A 22,854-nucleotide genomic window follows, 5' to 3' on the forward strand; every position below is an offset into this window, starting at 1 on the left:
TGGGAAAAGCCAAGGACAGAGATCTAACAGCAGGCCAAGGATATTTTACTCTAGTCTCATATTAAGTGAAATTGTTCACGTGCATACAAATTGGTAAGCTCCATTCTCATCCAGGACAAATTTCTCTATCTTGTCAACAGGAACATCATGGAAACTTTTCTTAAATGTCTTGTTGAAATCAATTTAAACTGTGGCTATGGTATTCATTTAATCTACAATTCTAGTGATCCTATAAAAATGCAAATGAGTTTGGAAGAACTTGTTCTTAGGAAATACTTGCTGGATTTTAGTCATTAGGATCTTTATTTCTTTTTAAAAATGTTATTATTAAACTATAAAAGCAACTTTTAAAATGATAAAAAGTTTACAAAGTAAAGAAAAAGGAAAATAATGTATATCCTATAGCTATTTTACAATGAATATCATTGTACTACATTCTGTTCAAGTTTTTTGGAGAAGTTGGCTTTTTATATCGTGAAGATAATAGTGTATATACAATTTTGTAGCCATTTAAAACATTTATTCTGCCTATTTTCCAGTATTGCCTCAATGTATATACTTCTCATAGGTTTCATAACATTCCAACCTATGTCTCAATTATAAAATTTTAAACACACCCAAGTTGCTGGACATTTGGACTGTGTTCAATTTTTAAATTATAAATAATAATATGATGAGTATTTTGTATACACAGCTGGCCCTCTGTATCTGTAGATCCTGCACCTATGGATTCAATCAACTGCAGATAAAAGAAATTTGGGAAAAGAAATGAATGTTTACATCTGTACTGAACATGTACAGACTTTTTTTCTTGTCATTATCTCCTAAACAATACAGCATAATAGCAACTTATATAGCATTTACATTGCATTAGGTGTTATAAGTAACTTAGAGATGATTTAAAGTACACAGAAGGAGGTTTGTTGGTTATATAAAAATACTATGTCATTTTATATCAGGGACTTGAAAATCTGTGGAATTCAATATCAATATCTGTGAGTGGGGGAGGTCCTGGAACCAATACTCCACAAATACCAAGGTACAACTGTATAGACCTTTTTCTTAGTTTATATTTTTCTTGGATAAATCCCAGAAGTTAGGTATTTGAGTCAATTTTCTCATTACAGTAGGTAGCTAGTCATGTATGAGCAGGGCAGGAGAGGACCCCCAGCCTGACACACACACCAAGAGCATTGGGTGACCATCAGGTGATGGTCAGGCATTTGTTAACTGTTTCTCTAAAGTAGTAATTGGTCACAGCTGGCGCCAGAGAAAGGCGGTTTCCCAATAGGCAGAAGACACCTGAAACTGATCAGCAGCTTCCCAGTAAGATCTCAGGAGTGGGGGGAAGTAAGGCAAATCCTGGAAGTAGGCGCGAGTCAAGAGGTCAAGCTACGCACTTGGTTTCTCGAGTCATTCACTCGGCCCTCTTCAAGTTATACTTTCCTTCCTTCCTTTCCTTCCTTTCCTTACTGTTCTAAAGCTTTTTCACTCCTGCTCTGAAACTTGCCTCAGTCTCTTTTTATGCTTTATGTCCCCCAGTTGAATTATTTCTTTCAAGAAGGCAAGAGTTGAGGTTGCCGCAGATCTGTACAGATTCGCTACCGGTAACTCGGGATAACTCAGATCTCTTCCACCAGTAACATCCTGATGCCTAATACATATGTCTGTGTTAGTCAGGTGGCTGGGTTATGTTGAAGTAACAAGTTATCACATACATTTATTTAACAACAACCAAAAAGAAATAAAAATCCTTAAATTTTAATGGCTTAATACTTAAAAGTTTATTTCTCACCAGTTCTGCTGTGGGTCTCAAGGTTCTCCAGGGTAGTTCCCTTCAAAGATTCAGAGATTTAAATCTCAAGGATTTAGGGTGGTTCCATCTTGGCCTCCATGACTGATGTGGCAGGAAAACAACTGAAGGCTGTATAGGGGCTTTTGAAGCCTCAGATTATCAGCTGGGCTCACAATCCATTGGTGAGAAGTAGCCATGTGTTGCCACTCAGTTGCAATGGGTGCTGAGAAGTGTGACTTCAGTGCATAAACTAGGCAAAGGGGTATCACTACTGAGGTCTGCTTCAGTGGAGAGGTTCTGAACTATATAACTAGCTAATCTGAAACCACAGAATTTCCTAGAATTCCCTTACTAATAGAGTTACACATTAGATATGACCACAGGAGATATTTTCATGAGATTTGGAAAGTGGAAGTGATGCACAGTCACTAAGCTCAGAAGGAGCAGGCAACAGGTGCCGCTGCAGCTCCCAGCCTCATCTCCCAGCTCACTCTGTTGGTGTGGGCAGTAGCTCGCCCTCAGTCCTCCAGTTCCCATGAGATCTCTTCCTTCAGCTCGTCTGAGTCCCGGGTCAGATGCACATGCAATTCCACGAGGAAGGGTGCCAGCTTTGTTTTTAGGTCACCCGCACTATGGAGTTTGGAGGTGGTGAGAGCTAGATGCAAATTTTGGTTTGTCTTCATGAGTCTTCATGAGTGAGTCCAGCTTGTCTTTGCTCTCTCCCGCTTCATACCCAGCTTTCCTTCCTGACTGCCAGCCCCACTGACTCACAGTGACTTCAGGCCTACCACCAGACACAGAAGCATTAGCCTTCCGGAGAGTTCTTTACCATAACTGTATGGTATCTAATGCCTAAAATAAAATTTTCAGCCCATGATACCCACACTGATTTTGTTTCCCTGATAAACCCTAATGGATAGTTGTATATTCATATTTTTAATACCGCAGGGCCTAATTTTTAATATATATATATATATATTTATTATACTTTAAGTTCTAGGGTACATGTACACAACGTGCAGGTTTGTTACATATGTATACATGTGCCATGTTGGTGTGCTGCACCCATTAAGTCGTCATTTACATTAGGTATATCTCCTAATGCTATCCCCCCGGCCCACCCCACTACAGGCCCCGGTGTGTGACGTTCCCCTTCCTGTGTCCAAGTTTTCTCATTGTTCAATTCCCACCTATGAGTGAGAACACTCAGTGTTTGGTTTTTTGTCCTTGCAATAGTTCGCTAAGAATGATGATTTCCAGCTTCATCCATGTCCCTACAAAGGACATGAACTCATCATTTTTTATGGCTGCATAGTATTTCATGGTATATATGTGCCTCATTTTCTTAATCCAGTCTATCATTGTTGGACATGTGGGTTGGTTCCAAGTCTTTGCTATTGTGAGTAGTGCTGCAATAAACATATGTGTGCATGTGTCTTTACAGCAGCATGATTTATATTCCTTTGGGTATATACCCAGTAATGGGATGGCTGGGTCAAATGGTGTTTCTAGTTCTAGATCCCTGAGGAATCACCACACTGTCTTCCACAAGGGTTGAACTAGTTTACAGTCCCACCAACAGTGTAAAAGTTTTCCTATTTCTCCACATCCTCTCCAGCACCTGTTGTTTTCTGACTTTTTAATGATCACCATGCTATCTGGTGTGAGATGATATCTCACTGTGGTTTTGATTTGCATTTCTCTGATGGCCAGTGATGATGAGCATTTTTTCATGTGTCTGTTGGCTGCATAAATGTCTTCTTTTGAGAAGTGTCTGTTCACATCCTTTGCCTGCTTTTTGATGGGGTTGTTTTTTTCTTGTAGATTTGTTTGAGTTCTTTGTAGATTCTGGTATATTAACTCTGCCAGATGAGTAGATTGCAAAAATTTTCTCCCATTCTGTAGGCTGCTTGTTCACTCTGATGGTAGTTTCTTTTGCTGTGCAGAAGCTCTTTAGTTTAATTAGAGCCCATTTGTCAATTTTGGCTTTTGTTGCCATTGCTTTTGGTGTTTTAGACATGAAGTCCTTGCCCATGCCTATGTCCTGAATGGTACCGCCTAGGTTTTCTTCTGGGGTTTTTATGGTTTTTGGTCTAACATTTAAGTCTTTAATCCATCTTGAATTAATTTTTGTATAAAGTGTAAGGAAGGGATCCAGTTTCAGCTTTCTACATAGGGCTAGCCCGTTTTCCCAGCACCATTTGTTGAATAGGGAATCCTTTCCCCATTTCTTGTTTTTGTCAGGTTTGTCAAAGATCAGATAGTTTGCAGGGCCTAATTTTAAGGTATTGTGGTTACAGACTTTTTATTTGAATTTACTGCTTAGAAGTCCAAGATCACAAAGGTATACCTGACCCACGTTGAAAGAGAAGAGAGAGTGAGTTATGGTATAGAGAAAGGAGGATATAATTGTCCAAAGTGAAGATAATTATTACCAAAAGAAAAACAGAAAGCACAGTCATTAGAGCAGGGAGCAGCCTTCAAAGCAGCTCTGTCCTATGCAAGTAGACCTGAGGGGAGGGGAGCTTTGCAAGCATGTGCTGGGGTGGGGATCATAGAGGAAATCCATGCCTGTGGCCACATTTCCACAGCTGTGAGTAGGGCCACCCTACCTGGAGCTGATCTTGCCCCAAGGACCAGAGTTAAAGGGGAACAGGCTAATCTGGGGGGAAATCCACACTGAAGCAGTAAAAGCCATCATTTTCTGTGAAACAGAGTCAAACTGAGTTTAACAACTTATCTCTGTTTCTATACATTTTCTCCCAGCATCACATTTGGTAACTGTTTTTGTTTGCCATGTGGCTCTGTGTGAGGTGCCAGCACCTCTGATGTGGGTGAGGAACATAGGTGAGGCTGAAGTACACACATTCTGGCCTGGAGTTGTTCTCTGAACATTAGGCCTTCCTAGGACTTCCTCAAAGCACCCCAGTTGACCAGGCAAAGGAAGGGTGACTTGTGGACTTCCACCACACTGCCCCCATATGCACACTACTGCCCGCTCTTTGTGCCAGTTACTGTCACCGGAAGAACTCCCTGTCCAATTGCCCTCCCCCAACCTTTCCTCTGATTACAAACAAAACAAACATGTTTCCACACTACTTAAAGGAACTGTGGCACACTGGAAAATACCCATATGAGCAAAGAATTCTATTTCTAGATTGCATGTGATTCGTGCCACCCATGTTGACTTCAGCTGTTGCACACTCAGTTCTTTTCTGAGGGGAACTATCATTTAAAGCTGTGCGTGTTAAGAATCAGGAAATCCTAAGCCACCCAATGGTCTGTGCCCACTGAGCTCAAGCAGGGCATCAGACACCATGCGATGCACCAGTACGAGTTGGTACACTGGGGAATTGGCCAAATCCCAATAAGCCTTAGGCACACTAGTCCATCTGGATTAGCTCATCGGTGTGGTTCAAGTCACCAAATTTTTTATACCTCATGTCTTGCTATGTAAAATAGCAATCACAATGCCTTTTCATACCAATGCAGATATTACTTAGAAACATGGCAAGAAATGAATAAAGCACTTTAAAGTATTGCAAACAAAGAAGTTATACACATCCAATTTTATTAACATTCACTTATAAATTATCTGCCCTTGACATATATTGGAATCGTGTTTTTTAGGCAAATATAACAATCCTCTACTGCAGGAGAGAAAGTCTTCTTGGTGATATGAGAAGTACTGGTGTGATAATTTCATAAATTATTCAAGTCTGTGGAAACACTCCAGTTCAGAGAAGGGTACCTGGATTTGTTTTCAGATTTCTCGATTTTCACATGCACGTTAGGCTATCTGGTTTTGATAGTGCGTGTTTTCTTCTATTAAATGAGATAGCTTTCTCAATAATTATATCAGAAACAGCAGCAGCGAGTGACTAGAGGGCCTCTACTGGCCTCAGGCATTTTCTAAAAACCAGAATTAGCTGTCAAATTTTGAGAATACAGAGCTTCCCACGGCCTCCCCCATCCCTGCATTTGGTGTGCACCTCACAATTTCATGCAATTTAGTGACTTGCCAAGCTCCTGCAGGCATCTGTGTTTGTGCTGAAGATGTCTGTCTCCTCTGCGGTGCACCGTGTCGTGTATCACAGCATACTGGAATGGGTCTGTAGGTAGGAATAGCTGATTTGTTATTCAGGATGGCTTTAACAGCCGCTGGAGAGAACACACCATCTTATGGTAGTTGCTCTTCCACACAGCTTTGTTCTCTGCATGGGTGAGGGGTATCTCTGGGGTCCATCAACTATTACATCATGATGCCTATGCAATATTTACTTGCTTATGTCCAATCTACTGGGTCCCTGAAGAATAAGTTTTTTTCTTCTTATTAGCTAATATTTACCCCTCCCTTTTCTCTAATGATAGAGTACTGGGAAGCAGAAATCCCTATCTCCACCTTCTCTCACCAACTACCCAGCCTCCCCACTCATTCTCAGTCCTGGGGGCTGGGGGCTGGTGGCTGAGTGTGGGCCATACTGCCTTGCCGTTTGCAATAAAACCATTGTAAAATAAAGACAGCAGCCAAAACAGGGAATTAAGAGCTGAGAATATGGGAATAAGCACACAATTAGTTCTGACGAATGAAATATCTTCCTGATGTTATTAACAATCTACCAGAAATTGTGTCCTCTTTACCAACAGGAAAATATTGATGTGCAAGAAAATAAGCTCATTTCTAATTTAACTTTTTAAGGGGTAGAAAATATGATAAATTTTGCATACATATAATTTATTTATTTATATTATAGCCCTATATGATACAAGCATTTTTTCATCTAAAAGTGTTATTTTAACTCAGAAAACATACTTGCATTAAGCTCTTGAGCCTCAGAATGGAGCACAGAGGGAACAAAACCCTTTTGAAATTAAAAATATTATTCAGCAGAAACTGATACTTTTGAACCAATATGGATTTGAAATAACTAAATATTTTTTCAAAATCTCCCTTAACATCAGACTTCAAGATGATTGCATTTATTTTGATGTCACTGTATAAATACAAGGATGTTAACTGATACTCACCTAGGTCAAATATTCCAGTTGCATTAATAAACATACACGTAACAAATATAAATTTATATCAAATGTCAAATTTCCCCATTATCTTCTCCTCTTCTCCATTAGGAATTTGATGTTCTGAAAAGTGCCTTTTTTGTTTGCTTCGATTTTTTGTTGCTGGTTTTTTTTTTTTTTTTTTGCTTTATAATTTCTAAGCATTTAGGCAGAAAAGAAAGAGGCATTAAAAATACAACTCAGAAATATTTGAATTTTGATGAAGTAAGAGTCTTGTTAGTTGCAATCTCTTTTGAATACTTTCCTTAGAAGAAAATATGCTGTGAAACAGTGATCTGCCACTACACAGTGGTTGGAGACATTAGGTCATTTCTAGAAAGCAATTATATACACCTAATGGCTTATTCCCTACAAAATGAACTATTATGGTGTCAGAAAAGGCTAGATACTTTATCATCTGAAAGACAGGTTGCTCAGATGTATACAAATGAATTTATTCTCTTGACCTCTAGTTCAGATGTCAGAAATATTTTATTTTGTACTAAAATAGAGATATGTTCCTATATTGGAATATGTTCAGTATTTACCACCCTTCTCTTCTATTCTCCATCCATAAAACTCTGCCTGATTAAAATATTTTAAAGTGTACTTTTTACCTGATACTGTTAATAGCATTGATGATCCTGGATTTTAAAGATGGCTGCTTTAGTCTACTTTGATTCTGGGAAATCCATTTTAAACAAACAAATATGTGGTATCATTTAAAGTTTTATAAAGAATTAAGAGTGACTGAATGACAGCTGAATTTCTCATGTATTTATTGACTGCCTGCTAGGTTCAAAGTTCTGTGCTGCATGCAGACATATCAAAATTTCTTATATCTTTGGATCATGAATGTCAGGGTCTTTCAGCTCCTGGTCAGAAAAAATACTGTCATGTCAGAGTGAGGAATTCTTAGTATGAGGTGGTGCTGGGGAGTACCAGTAGCTTCAGTTCAAAAATTCATTGCTCTGGGTCTCAACAGCTTTGTTCCAAGTCTACATTTTAACAGTGTGTGGAAGGATTGGTTCAGGCTTCCTTTATATTCTACATAGATCTTGATGTGGGATTTTTAGGAACCAATAGCTTAAGCTATGTTAGAATAATCCAGAAGCTTTAAAAATTGTCATAGCAAACCCTATAGCAAACTCTGTCTGGACCTTAAACCTTGGCGTTGATAACTGAGAATTTAAAGACTCTGGAGGCAGTGTTTTGTTCCTGTGGGGGAGAGGCCAGGTCAACTTGCAGAGCATCTCCCGGAGTCTGGTATCAAGTGTCTTCACTCCCTGTCACATCACTTTTTTCCTAACACTTTCATTATCCACATTTTGCTCTGCTATTCCAAATGTGTAGTCTCTAAGAATAACCTGAACACGCCAGGTTATTCTCTCCCTCGACAAATTCTGAGCGCATGATTTAACATAAAAACAATTTGAATAAGAGGTTTTTGTCTTTCTACATTTTGAAAAGCCCTTACAGATACAGTTTTAAATATGTAATTGAAATGTGGCATTTTCTTGAGTATTCAATACATTTCTTGGATTTTTTTTTCCTAACTGCAGGAATAGCATAAATAAAAACGCTCAGGTCCTGAAGCAGTTCTTTAAGCACAGCAAACATGAGTCAAATAGCTTTCACTCCACGTTTATGAAAGGCAATGCCACCATCATAAGTTTCTCAATAATTCCTATCACCTTTAAGCATTTTCATGTATTAATCTCAATATATTTTAATAGCATACATATGGTCTCAAAAAACCCTTTCCTGGGGCTTACTGTTGGCTTTTTATTCCCCCAGATCTTCTTAAAATCTTAGCCTATACATGACTTAGAACATGTTTTTAACAAGTTATATGAAAATCTCCTTCTGTGCTCCACATTGACAGAGCCTGTCTGAATCTCGGAGAAGGCAATCACATTCTGTTATGTTGTCAGTGTGAGAGGCAAAAGCTCCAAAGTACTAAGTTCCTAGAGCTGTAAATCCATTGTGCTTCATGTTATAAATAAAGAAATTGCCCTGTGACAGCTACAGTTTGGAAGCATTATCATTTCTCTTTTCAACTCTCACTTTTAATCTTTTCAGTTATTTTCCTTAGTAAAACTTAGCCACCAAAGTATGACTTCTTGTATCATCACGAACCTGTATGCCACAATTAAAAGAAAGAAATTCCAGCCAACCATGTCAGTGGCTGTAGTCAGCATTTAAGACAAAACTGACTCCTATCGATTTAGCAGAAGATAGTTCTCCCTGCCCCGTGTCTTCTTCCACCCTGCCGCTCCCTGCCCTCTCCAGCCTTTTGGACAAGCCTTTTCTTCCTGATGCATTGCCAATGTGTGATGTACGCTTTCTAGCAGATGCATTTGAGGTTAGGTCTTCGCAACCATGAAAACACAGTTATAAATTGTTCTCGGAGCTAACCCACTCAACATCTTGGCACTTGGTTGTTTTTAACTTTTCAACAATAGGCACTGTTCACTCCCCTCCATCTCAGTTCTTTATTCAGTGATCAGGCAGGACACTGATGAAAGGCTAGTCACGGCTTCCCCCCATGGTATCAGTGTGGTGGCATGTGATGATTCACATGGGGTGTGTTTGATCCGAGGAAGCCCAGTCTCTGCTTATTCTTCCTTTGTTCTGTCATCTGGGGGAAAAGAGAGAGTGTGTGTTCAGCGGATTTTCTCACTCTTACCCAGTGCTGGTGGGCCACAACCGTTCTGAGTTAATATTTCCCAGCTACCTACTGTCCAGCATCATATAGAATATATTTATCAAAAAAGGGATTTTTTTAAAAGTGAATTTCCATAAACAGAGAAAAAGAGCAAACCCCTCTCTGTGGTTAGGAAGCAGGAGCCATTTTAGAAAACATCTTGCCTGTCACATAGCTGTCACCATCACCACAGTCATTTTAATAGCTACCATGGTTACTGTTGATATTTTTACTAACAATTTTATATGATAAAGGGGTTGACTGTAGCATTGAAATGGCAGATACTAATGAGGATTTGCCTTTCCCATGGGCTTAGTAATTACTATCATGGCAGAAAATGATTTTTTTTTTTTTAAATGCAAAGAGGTGCTTGTATTTTGGCATTTTATCCTTTCCCCCTTCCATAGAAGGAGAAGCGTCACATGAGGCTCAGGGAGATGGGATAAGTAGAAGTCCCCGTTTGCTGGGATGTGGTTCTACAGTACAACGTGAGGTTTCTGTCTCGGAGTTTGCAATTCTCTGTGGATAATGACCTGGTTCCCTGGACCCTCTGTCTCCCCTCACCAGAAGTGGTGAATGACTTTATCCCACCCAGCACCATCTCCCTGAATGTACCCACCTGCTCCTTGAGCTCCGCCAGCTGACCCGACAGCTGTTTGACCAGACTCATGGTCGATTCCAACTTCTCCTGAAGGCTCCGAATTTCATTTTGCTCACTGTCGCCTTCATTGCTGACGAGGGACATGGCTCGCATCCGAGGAAACCAATCCAAATTCTTCTCCTGAAAGCAAATAAATGTGTGCGAACAAGGGAATGAGTATGGAAGGGGAGAATGTCTATAGCTGTTTATTATTACTAACATTTAAACCAAAGTCTCTTAGCACTCAAATTGGAGAGAGAAAACCTGGCACAGGGAGGGGCTGAAGTAAGGCTTAGACACTGGTCTTCATGGGCTGGGGGAAGACCCCAAATAGTGAAGCAAACTTTATATGGGCTTCCAGGGAGGTTCCGGCTGAGACATTTAGAAAGCACCGTGAAGGCTGCAGGCATTCAGCGAATGATGATGAATGATGAGGTGGGGTCTGGAGGCTGGGGGAGCCGATCCAAGTGTGTGTGGGTACAGCACAGGCATGCACTGTTTCTCTTTGCCCCTGGCACAGAAGAGAAGTGGGGGGACGGTATAGGAAAGTGGTAAAAGAAATGTTTCAGCCTCAGCCACCCACACTACTTTACCTCCCACTTCCTCTATAAAGGCTCCCCACCAGCTCTGCCTCCCTCAGAGCTCCACTTGAGGAAGAGGGAAGTGGGAGGGCATGGCCTGAGGTTACTCTGTCTGCTCCCTTTGGAAAGATTTTATTGCAATGGGTGAGAGTTTGACTTCCCCACAGGGCAATAGCTGTTTCCACTTCTGTTTTTGTAGGCAGCCTGGGTGTAGGTGTTTTGTGTGTGTGTGTTTTCCCTCCAATCGTGGCAGAGACTGACAGATGCTTTCTTCAAGACTCTGCTCGATTGTCTAACATCATAGAATCACTATGCATTACTTATATGACATTTTTCTATCCTCCCCAAAGCTCTGCAAGGTAAATCGTGTGGTCCCCATTTTACAGATAAGGAAACAAGAGGCTCTAAGTTTCATTACTCTTGTCACAAGCTAGTAAATGGCAAAGCTGGGATTTGAAGTCTCTGCAACATTGATGGGGTGTGCCAGTCTTTGTCTCTATCTACCCACCTATTTCTCTAAATCACCTTCTCCCAACATCCCTAGCAGTGAGCATAACGCTTGAAACTCTTTCCATTCCAGAGAAGTCCACTGAAATGGCTACAACAACCGCTGCCTGTGGGATCCCTAGAATGAGAGTCATTGGAGTGTTCTTCCCTAAGTGACAGTGGCAAGGCCCAATTTGTGTATCTCTAGACTGCAGGCTCAATCTTACCTGGCCCTTGGGTTGGCTTTTTGTTGTTGTTGCTCGTCAGAGAATAGCAAGTTCTTTATAGTTCCCTACCCCCAATGGCAGTGAAAAGGGATGATAAAGAACCAAAGATAAAACATATTGAAGAGTTTTAAACTGCATTTAAACAGCTGTAGCTAATTAGCATTTCAAAGGCGAACAGTAACTTACTCTAAAGTGCAGAGTGACAGATTCATTCATTCAATCAATCCTTCAGCATCTATTGTTAGGTATTTAGGGGTGAAAGTCAGATAAGACTGTGTGTCTGCTCTCAAGGAGCTTACGGCTCAGGACAGCCCTCCACAAAGAGTGGGCTGCACACTGTGTGTATCAAAACCCCCTGGTTGCTTGTTAAAACTGCAGCTTCCCACCCCCACCACCTCTTACCAAATCAGGACCTCAGGGAATGTGTGTGATTCTAATATCATTAAAGTGTTAAGGACTCTGGTTTACAGAAACAGAGAAGACCGTGGCTGGGTAGGGAGAAGAAGCAAAAGGGAAAGGTCTGAAATAGGCATGTGGGGGAAGAGCAGAGGAAACCTAACAGGGGCCCATGAAATGCTTGCACGGTAGTGTGGCTGGGCCAGCTGCTCACACACAGCCCAGGTGGATGTGCAGATGAGGCAGAAAGCTGGACTGACACAGCATGCTGTGTCTCTCTGGGATGAGCATCAGAAAGATCAAGGTTTAAGGGAGCTGGGAATATCAGTAGAGTGGTGGTTGATGTGATGCACATTAATGTGTGAACTGGTAGGAAGGACGGAGGAGAACAGACCTGTGCTAAATGCTCTTTAAGCACTTATTCCTTTCAACAATTCTGTGAACTTAGGTTCTGTTTTCTATCCAGTATTTATATTATGTATTATCTGAATTTTACAAATGAAGTGAGGTGCCATGGTTTAGATATGGTTTGTCTGTGTTCTCCAAACCTCCTGTTGAAATTTGATCTCTAGTGTTGGAAGTGGACTGAATGGGAGGTGTATGGGTCACAGGGCCGGCGGGGGCAGATCCCTCAGGAATTGGCTTGGTGCCATTCTCACAGTAGTAAGTGAGCTATCACTCTTTTTGTTTTTGTTTTTGGTTTTTTTGTTTGTTTGTTTGTTTTTAAGACTGAGTTTCACTCTTGTTGTTGTCCAGGCTGGAGTGCAATGGCACGATCTCAGCTCACCACAACCTCCGCCTCCCGGATTCAAGCGATTCTCCTGCCTCAGCCTCCCGAGTAGCTGGGATTATAGGTGTGCACCACCACGCCCGGCTAATTTTGTATTTTTAGTAGAGATGGGGTTTCTTCATGTTGGTCACGCTAGTCTTGAACTCCTGACCTCACGTGGTCCGCCTGCCTCAGCTTCCCAAAGTTCTGGGACTACAGGCGTGAGCCACCGCGTCCGGTGAGTTCTCACTCTTAGGAGCCTGGATGGGTTCTCGGGGGAATGGATTAGTTCCCATGAGAGTGTGATGTTCTTGGTTTGGTGTCGTTTTGCACATGCCCACTTCCCCTTTGGCCTTTCTCTGCCATATTTTGATGCAGCACAAAAGCCCTCACCAGAAACCAAGCAGATGCTGGCGCCACGCTTCTTGTGTAGCCTTCAGAACCATGACCTAAATAACTTTCTTTTCTTTATAAATTACCCAGTCCCAGGTATTCCTTCACGGCAACACAAAATAGATTAAGAAATGAAGCTAGTAACTGGATTAGCTGGGATCCCAACTCAGATCTGTCTGCATCAAGGTCTGTTGGCAAGACAGGAGATTGTGGACAGAAAATAGAATAACAAAATTTAAAATTCCGAAGGTAGAACAACTTCAGGAACTGAAAATTTTGGGGTGAGAGTGCCTTAAGTCTGGTAAAAGTAAATATCACTGAACTTGGGAAGTTAGTGTTTAATGGATACAGACTGTTAGCTGGAGAAGATAAGAAATTTCTGGAGATAGATTAGTGATGGTTGCAGAACAATGTGAATGTGCTTCACGCCACAAAACTGTACACTTTAATGGTAAAATGGTAAATTTTGTGTTATATATATTTTACCATCATTTTAAAAAAATCACAGAATTTGCAGAGACTAATCTTTTAGATGAATTGTGCACTAAACTCCTGAAGTCATCCTGCAGGTCAGTAGTTGGGGTAGATGAGGAGGCTGTGGGTGGCCAAGGGCCAAAATCTGTATGAATGAACAAAAGTGACCAGGAGGTATTAAAGGATAGGATGGGAAGGATTAGAAAAGTGCATTTTTATGGGAGGTTTGAGGTGTGTTGATTTCTTGGTGATGAGGAGCCCAGAGTGCTGACCCTTTTCTAGGGCTCTTAATACAGACAGCTTGGGAAAATAGGCAGCTGCCACCAAGGGGCTAAAGGAGAAGGGGGTTACCATGGTTTGAATGCTTGTCCCCTCCAAAATTCAATTTAATTTTTAAATTTAATTGGCGTTGTAACAGTATTAAGATGTGGGACCTTTAAGAAGTGATTAGACTATGAGGCTTCCACCTCATGGGGGTGGGGATTGGTGCTGTAACAAAAGGGCAAGTTCGGTCCTCTCTCGCTCTCTCTCACCCTGTCACTTTCTATCCTATGATGATGCAGCAAGAAGGCCCTCACCAGACGTGGGCACCTTGAAAAGAGACTTCTCAGCCTCCAGCACTGTGAGCCAATAAATTTCTGTTCATTATAAACCACCCAGTCTCATGTATTCTGTTACAGCAACACAAAACGGACTAAGACAGGGCTCCTCTTGGGAGAGCCAAGAAAGCAGCATTCTGGGAGAGATTTTTTCAACATATAACAGGACAAGGATTCCAGAGGAGTTGTCAGGGCAGGGGGATTTTGGAGCATCACAGACTGGGCTTGGGGTAAGAAGGTACCAGGAATGTGGGGGATGGTGAAAACATCAACCTGCAAAAAGTTTCTAAAAGTAACAGATGCAAAACCTTGTTCTAACAGTAGACTGCAACTCTCACAGATAATGTGTGAGCGTTTGTAAAGTTGCCTCCAAAGAAACACTATCGCAAGCATCTCAGGGGCCAGGATCAGCCAAGTCCATGGCCTCTTGCTTTTGAGGAAACAATGGCAGCTCTCAGTGGACCATAGCTGGTGCCATTTGAGCCACAGAACTCTCTTTCCCTACACTCTCTTTTTTCATTTGTTTCTTTGTTCGTCCATTCACTTAATAATCCTTGCTTATGTTTACTATGTCTCTGTTAGGCACTGGGAAAACAATAGTAAGCAAAATCCAGCACAATTCTCATGCTTATGGAACACATAGTTCATAGGTGGAGAGTAAGACTTCAAACAAAGGATGAGAAAAGTAATGAGAAGCTGTGCTTAAGTGCAAAAGCTACACAGCCCTGTCATCCTTTCTCTTCGTTCCTAAATATTATTCTGTCTTCCAACCCTCTTCTGGTTTTTCTAATCTTTCTTTCACTCCTTGTATCTGTCTGTGTTTTGGTTTGTTTGTTTCTCAGCCTTTTCTCTCCTACCTTTCTGCTTCTTGTTCCACTCCTCCCTTCCCTTGTGTATCTGCTGGTCTTAATCTGAGACAAATATATAATGTACAACTAAAAATCATTTTAATATTGAATATTTTATGGTTCCTTTTCTTAATTTTTAAGAGACCTGAGTTGAATGCTTTACATTTCTCACTACAATGGAAAAAAAAAAAAAACTTAAATTGATTGCTTTCTGTTCTCTTTTTTGAAGAAAGCAGTCTTGTAAAAATCAGTTCCACAACTGATTTTTCTTCAAAATTACTGCAGAAAGTATAGTGGTCCCCCTTATTTGAAGTGGATACATTTCAAAACCCCTAGTGGATGTCTGAAACTGTGGAGAGTACTGAATCCTAGATATACTACATTTTTTCCTATATGTACATATCTATGATGAAGGATAATTTATAAATTAGGTACAGTAAGAGATTAACAATAACTAATAATAAAATAGTACAATTAAGACAATATACTGTGATAAAAGTGGTTTCTGTTTCTCTCTCTCAAAATATCTCACCATTTTTGGACTGTAGTTGACTGTGGGTAACTGAAAGCACAGAAAACAAAGCCATGGAGAACGGGATTACTGTACATTCTTTTCATGAAAATTAACTCCAATACAGCAGCATTCTTATATGGTGAATATGCTTTTCCATTGAAAGTAGCTGCCAATTAAACACTCAGAAGTTTCTCTCTCTGCTTGTATGGCTTCCACAGAAGGCTCAATCTGAGCAGGGGAAGAGGAAGGTAAACCCCGGACTTTAACCTAAGCCAGAACCACAGGGCAGACACACAGAGAAGATACTAGTTAACAGGACACCACTTCCTCTCCATGTCGACTTGTAATATGCATGCCATCTAACAAAGCAGTTTGATTTGGTTTATTTCTTGGTTTACTCATGCATGCTATGTACATCTTGTGATCATGCATATGATTATTAGATTCCCATGATGACTTTGGTCAAAATGAAATAATCTCCTTATTTCACCAGGAATAAACATATTTGACCACAGGGTAGTATAAAATCAGGGAAGATGTAGATTAACTGTTAGATTCTGAGGCTATAATGTATGGTCATAGTAAGTGGGTGAGTGGAAATCCAGAGCTTCTCAAAGATTCTGAAATGCAAAACTCAAAGATGAACCATCATGTCCCTGAGAAGTCCCTTTAGGGTTCACACACCATGTCAACCATACCCTTTTATCCCTAAATTCTAATAGTTATCTATTTCTCTGGGTGATTAAAAGACCATTAGATAGAAGTGTAGAAACCTTGTAGTCATTCAATAAAATGATTAGGTTGCAAGTGTCAAAAGTCAGCTGCGCTGGGCCAGGCACAGTGGCTCATGACTATAATCCCAGCACTTTGGAAGGCCGAGGTGGGCAGATCACCTGAGGTCAGGAGTTTGAGACCAGCCTGGCCATCATGGTGAAACCTTGTCTCTGCTAAAATTACAGAAATTAGCCAGGTGTGGTAGCAGGCACCTGTAATCCCAGCTACTCGAGAAGCTGAGGCAGGAGAATCGCTTGAACCCAGGAGGTGGAGGTTGCAGTGAGCTGAGATCATTAACACAGCACTGCAGCCTTGGCTACAAAAGTAAAGACTCTGTCAAAAAAAAAAAAAATCAGCTGTGCTATGTTTTCATATTTGGTTCTTAAATGTGATATCTGATCTGTGGGAAAAGGACAATGGGAGTATAATGGAAAGAGCACCAATCTATGAGTCAGGACACCCCGGTTCTTGTTTTAGCTTAGCAAAAAACTAGCTATAAGATATAAGGAGGAAGAAAGCCTTATTCTGTGAGTCCCAGTTTCCTTATCTGTAAAATCAGAATGTCACCCTAGGTGGTGTCTGTGTCTCTTCCAGCTCGTCATTCTGTGAGCTATGATGTAAAGACAGCTTAAAAAAACAAATTGTTGAGAGAAGATTGAGCTCGCCAAGTGAGCAAACAGAAACATGGCATTTCGGCTAGAAGCAGCCTCAAAACCATACAGCCCACACCCAGTATACTGCAAACGCCCAGCCTGAAACCTAGAAAGTTTAGGTTTCCTTGAGGTCTCAAGGCACAATAGCAGCAAATGTCCCTGCACCTGACTTCCACTTCTGGGCAAGTTCTTCCATATTACATAGTGGAATAGCTCTTATATAATCTATCCCTATTCTTACTTAATTGTCCACTGGCTCAAGAAAATATAAAGAATGTAATAATTTTTCTCCATAACAGAATGAGATTAAGAAATAATGTGATTGGCTTATGTTAGCCGAACATTGGAGAAATTGTCTTGGTCTTTTTAGCTCTATTAGGTACATATTAAAAGTTGACTGTGGGTAAGCTATAAAAAGCAAGAACTGTGGTTCTACATCATAGCAATGTATCCTACTTGTGGGCTGCCTACCAAATGGCAGGCACTTTTTAATCATGCTATGACTGACACCCACAATTCCATAAGGTAGGGACTATTTCCATCCCATTTTGCAGATGACAATACTGAGGCAAGAGGATTAGTTACTTGCCCAAGGTCATATAGGTGGTGTTAGTGGCTAAACCAGGCTTTGGCCTCCACCCTGTTTGATTGAAAAGCTTGTATTCTGTCACTGCACCAGACTACTCTGCATGTCTAATGGAGATATCTATGCTTAGCTTCTGAACTTGCTAAGGAAAACAAAGACTATAGTGAATCTCCAAACAGAAGCTGCTATACCTTGGGCCCCCTTGATTTCTTCTTCTGGGGTATGCTAAAGGTTGATTTATTAAAAATCAGAAATACAAACCCTCTAGGCATGGTATCATGGATGCATGTGCAGGTACTGATAGAAATGCAGCAACAGTTGACATTCACTGTGATTTTGTAGAATGCTCTGAAATACTGCTAATAAAGAACAATCCATGAAATGTACTATGTATTGTAATGGAGTATCAGTAAACCATTTAATATGTATCTTCACCTGTGCACACAGACTTGATGGCTACGCTTAGAATGTGCTATCACAAGACCATTTCCTAAGGTTTTTCTTGGTTACCATCCTTTCCTGAGCTTTATGTTTATACTGCATTTTCCATTCTAAAATTCATTCACAAAGCCTTCTAGGCTGAGAAGCATTAAGCATTCCCCCCCAAAGCCTCAGCATGACCTATTGCATTCCTCTCTTTGCACTTTTTGTCTGAAGACATCAGCAGAAATGGTTCTCAAAAGCCACACAAGTCACGCTGCTACTGCCTACTTACTGGAAGATCCCTCAGGGAAAGACAGCATTTCTTCTTTCCTAGAACTTTAGACTTAGAAAATAATCTGGAACAAGAATTAATCATTTGGTTATGGGGCGTGGTTATGGGGGCATGTCTCATGTACCCCAGCACTTCTGCTCAGTTTCAGTAAGGGCATGATGAGCTTCTCACCTTTGCACCAACATGGTGGCCTTGAGGGCAGATTAGGCATTATCTCAAAAAATTAGGAGATACCCATGACATTGGCATTGGGATTCCTTATCCAGTTTCTAGTGAACACCCACCTGTATACAACAACAACTGCTCAAGGTGGGCAACAAAACAACTGGTTCTCACAGAGGCTCAGATGCGGGCCTTGCATTCATGAGGGAGGAAGAATGGGCCTTGCATTCATGAGGGAGGAAGAATGGGCTGGAAAACATAGTCTTGTTTGACAAGTGTCAGGGACTGCAGGTGACAGAGAAAGGGTACAGCTGTGTTCTTTGAAATTAAAACACTAAGGCTAGGTGTGATGGTGCATGCCTATAATCCCAGAACTTTGGGAGCCAAGGTGGGAGAATTGCTTGAGCCCGGGAGTTTGAGACCATCTTGGTCAACATAGCAAGTCCTCATCTCTACTAAAAATTAAAAAATTAACTGAGTGTGGTGGTGCGCACCTATAGTCCATCTTGATCAACACAGCAAGACCTCATCACTACTAAAAATTTAAAAATTAAGTGGGTGTGGTGATGTACACCTATAGTCCATCTTGGTCAACACAGCAAGACCTCATCTCTACTAAAAATTAAAAAATTAACTGTGTGTGGTGGTGCACACCTATAGTCCAAGCTACTTGGGAGGCTGAGGTGGAAGGATCATTCGAGCCTAGAAGGTAGAGACTGTAGTGAGCTATGATCATGCCATTGCACTCCAGTCTGGGCAACACACAGAGACCCTGTCTCTAAAACAACAACAACAAAAACTATTCTTGGACTGACAAATAAATGAAAACCTTGACAACTCATTCTAAAAAGAGGGTTAGGGTTAGGGAAGAAGAGTAAGAGTGAATTTTGCTCCATTAGAAAAACATGTGACAGGACTTGAAGATTCATTTTCAAGCTCGTATTAACCAGATCCTTCTTTCTGTGTCTCCCTGTCTATTCCGTCTGGATCTCCCCGGATCTTCCTTGTGAACTGTTAGATTCCTGTAAATGTGGTAGAGTACCACATTTGTGTGGATTGAGAAATTTGAAATGTGTTAGTTACACAAAGCAAAACAGGATTGAAAGATTTTGTAAAGCAACAAATCCCTTCAGAGTATTATCATCATACCTTGAAATATTGCTCAAATCTAAATGCTCAAATATCAGATTTATATTACATATTCACATATAAATGTGAATTATAAGTTATAAAGCAATATGACAAACAGAAAGCATCCTTGGTTAGCTGAGGCTATATGCAGAGTGGCTGAAGCCCACGCCTTAGAGACGTGCATGGCACCCAGCAAAGGCTGGTGTCACTGCCGTGTTCCTGCCTGGCTCCTTTTTCATGGCACCACTTTCAGCGTGCTGGTGGAAAGGGGCTCCTGGCCTAGGAGGCTTCCAGGGACAAGCCTATTTAATCTAGTCATTGCTCCCAATGGCAGAGGGAAAAAGAGTCTCCATGAAAGTGTCCATGAAGGAGGAGAGTTCTGGGATGAAAATGACTTCATGGGACTCCTAATCTCAGCAGGACCCAGGTATACAATAAAAAAGCTACAGCTGGAAGGTACTGAGAGATGGGCTGATTCTATAACCCCTGGCTTTATAGGCAGCACAGCCATGGTGAGAGAGGGTGTGACCCATGCCCAACACAGGGCTTGCAGGAGGACAGGACTGTCCACTACCATGTTATGGATGGTCCTGCAGGCTCTAAGCTTCTGTAGGTGTGAGCCTGAAGGCCCCTATCCCTACTGGCTTCCTGACTTTAGGGAGGCAGAGGGAAGCAGGTAAGTGAGGACCCCCTCTGCCAAAAAAAGGATCAAAATAGTTCAACCAACATTTAAAAAAATGCTATGAGGTGTCAGGAAGAACACTGGGCTCTGGAGTTTCAAAGACTTATGGGTCAGAATTTCCATCCTTAGACTGTTTCCAGACCAGTGGGGGAGTTGGTATGGGTAAAGACAGATGGCAGTAAAAACTTCTGCAGTGGGCATCCTGGGGGCGAGAGGCACTGTATGTACTAGCCCTCACCTGCAAATCATCCTCTGGGGTGGGCTGCATGCCAGATGGTGGCTCTTAATTGTTTGGGGGCATTGAAAGAACTGTGATCTTCAAGACCTACCTCTCCCAGGTGGCCTGAAATAGCACCAAGTCTGAAAGCAGGGCTCTGGGCAGTGACTTGGGAAAACAGGTGTGGATACCAAGTGTGATGAGGACCCTTGAGCTTAGCTTTGTTCCTGTGGTGGCAAGTGGTGCGTCTCACCCCCCAGACAACAGCCTGGACTATGAATAGAGACCACAGCCCGCGAGAACTGTGGCCCATTCCTCCTCCTTCCTCCTTCCCAATTCTCCCTCTTAGAAACTTTCTGACCCCCATGAGCAGGAGGGCAGAGGCTGCACAAAGAAGTGCAATTACTTGTGTCTTCTCTTTTGGTCCCAGACTTCTCATCCTCAATCCAGCCAACCATAAGCCTTAGCTGTCTATACAGAATGCATCAGCTACATCTGCTCATGGTGGGGTCCTGCCCATTCCCAGCCAACAGGGCACCAAGGGATAGAGCCACAGAGAGAAGAGAGAGTGGCCCAGGACTGGGGAGGTCTAAGAAGGCTCAGATCCAATGGCAGCTTAGACGGCTGGCAAGCTACAGGACTCTTATCAATAACTTTAGCAGCACTGCTAGGGCAGTAACCGGGAACATGAAGAAGCAAGAATCTAGGATGAGTGACCACCTCTGATGAGTGACTTGTTGGGAGGCTCTGGGGACGGGCACTAGTCCCAATGTTGAGCCAACATGAGGGGGAGAAACACTCAGAGAGGGGAGGTGGAGTCCAGCTCCCAGAATTGCTTTGAGCCATCGGCCAGCTGATTCCTAGATGCTGTAGTGGCATCAGACTCAGGGACTGGGGCCCAGTCTATCAAAGGTCTCTGGGAATCTGGAGATGCATTTGATGATGCAATGATGGGGAAGCTGGTCTGAGCAAGGGGCCTGCCCAGCATTCTCCCGGATCCCTATTGCTATTTTTCCTACAGAAGTGTCAAGCGGGAAACATTCTGTCCATAAAGGAAACATAATTAGGTAAAGCTTTGGCATCAGAAGAGAAAAATTAGCCAGGAATGGCGGTACACACATGTAGTACCAGCTACTCAGGAGACTGAGGTAGGAGGACTGCTTGAGCTCTGGGAGGTCAATGCTGCACTGAGCTGTGATTGTGCCACTATACTCCAGCCTGGGTGACACAGTGAGACCCTGTCTCAAAAAAGGAAGAGACTGTTGGGGACACCAGCAACCCAAGGTCCTACCAATGGACTTCCTCAGGGCCAGTCATGTCCCTTCCTGCTTTTTCCTGTGTTTTTCTTTTCCCGTCAATTCTGAATTCCACTGAATCTCCTTGGGACTTTAAGCCTTTCTTAATCTTATTATTTATTAATTTCCATATTTTAATCTAAGTTATCATCTCCTGTCCTCCTTTGAAAAGAACATAAATGTTTATTTATTCTGCAAATAATATGAAGTAGAAACATTTGCAAATCTCGCTGAGATAGAAAAAAAACTAGAGATTTCTTCATGGTGAGATTAGGGGAAAACATTTGGAGTAGGGTATTGAATACTCAAGGGGGCATTCATCCAATGTGTGGCTGCCCAGAATCTGAAGCTCCTTCCTGTATCTGAGGAAATCATTACTGTGGGGTCCTGATGGAAGGCTGGGTCCAGTCTTCTGTGACAGAAGCTGAAAAGGCTGATACTCTGTCTGCCCTCCCTGTGGCAGCTAGAGCTCAGTCATGTGACCAAAGGGTGGCCCATCAGATGCTCTTGCCTGAGATTTTCATATGGAACAAGGGATGCCAAGAAGCAAAACAGTACAGAATTCTTTCCATTCACGGTAGTTGGAGAGGTGGCTTCTGGCTGTGGTGACGCCCTCTGTGCTGTAGCCAGCTTCCAGCACTCAGCAATGGCACTCTTCCTCTAACCAGGCTGTCCCCAGGTGGGACCTCTGGCCAGCTCTTGGATTTTCTTTTGGAATCTGCTCATACCGAGTCTGGTTTCTGCTTTCCTCTGAATGTTGTAATCCTTTCCACAAATTCCTTCTCTCCCTAAGATAACCAGAGTCAGTTGCTGTTGTTTGCAATATAGAACCACCGCAGGAGTCCATGTGGGCACTGATGGTGGCTTCAGAAGGGGTGGCAAGAGTGGGACACAGGGAAGTGGTACCACAGTAATGTCTGCCAAGGGGGCTTTGAAGTCAAAAACTGAATGCTTGAAAATGCACACTTGACAGACAACAGTTTTCCCCTGGAGGATAAGAACGCATTCACAGAGCTCAAAATAGTTGGTTAGCATGATTAATGTGAACAGACAGACTGGATAATTCAGCCCCTAAAGTGGATTATTAGGCCAAAATCCCACAGCTGTTCTCTCAGAGAAGAGAACTGGGTTGCGCCATTTGTGAGGACCAAT

General features: G+C 42.0%; 1 protein-coding gene across 2 annotated transcripts in view; it reads right to left on the reverse strand.

Moving 5' to 3' along the window:
• Positions 1-5,345: 5,345 nt before the first annotated feature.
• ITPR2 (inositol 1,4,5-trisphosphate receptor type 2) overlaps positions 5,346-22,854 on the reverse strand; it is a 512,913-nt gene continuing 495,404 nt past the window's right edge. For both annotated transcript variants that reach the window (XM_054443160.2, XM_054443161.2), the window contains exons 56-57: positions 10,180-10,341; positions 5,346-9,494 (exon numbers count right to left, since the gene is read on the reverse strand). In XM_054443160.2, coding sequence (XP_054299135.1) covers positions 9,408-9,494; positions 10,180-10,341 — 249 coding nt within the window. In that variant the 3' untranslated portion in view covers positions 5,346-9,407. The remainder of the gene's footprint in view (positions 9,495-10,179; positions 10,342-22,854) is intronic.

Source organism: Pongo pygmaeus, chromosome 10 (assembly GCF_028885625.2).
Source record: "Pongo pygmaeus isolate AG05252 chromosome 10, NHGRI_mPonPyg2-v2.0_pri, whole genome shotgun sequence".
Lineage (NCBI taxonomy): Eukaryota > Metazoa > Chordata > Mammalia > Primates > Hominidae > Pongo > Pongo pygmaeus.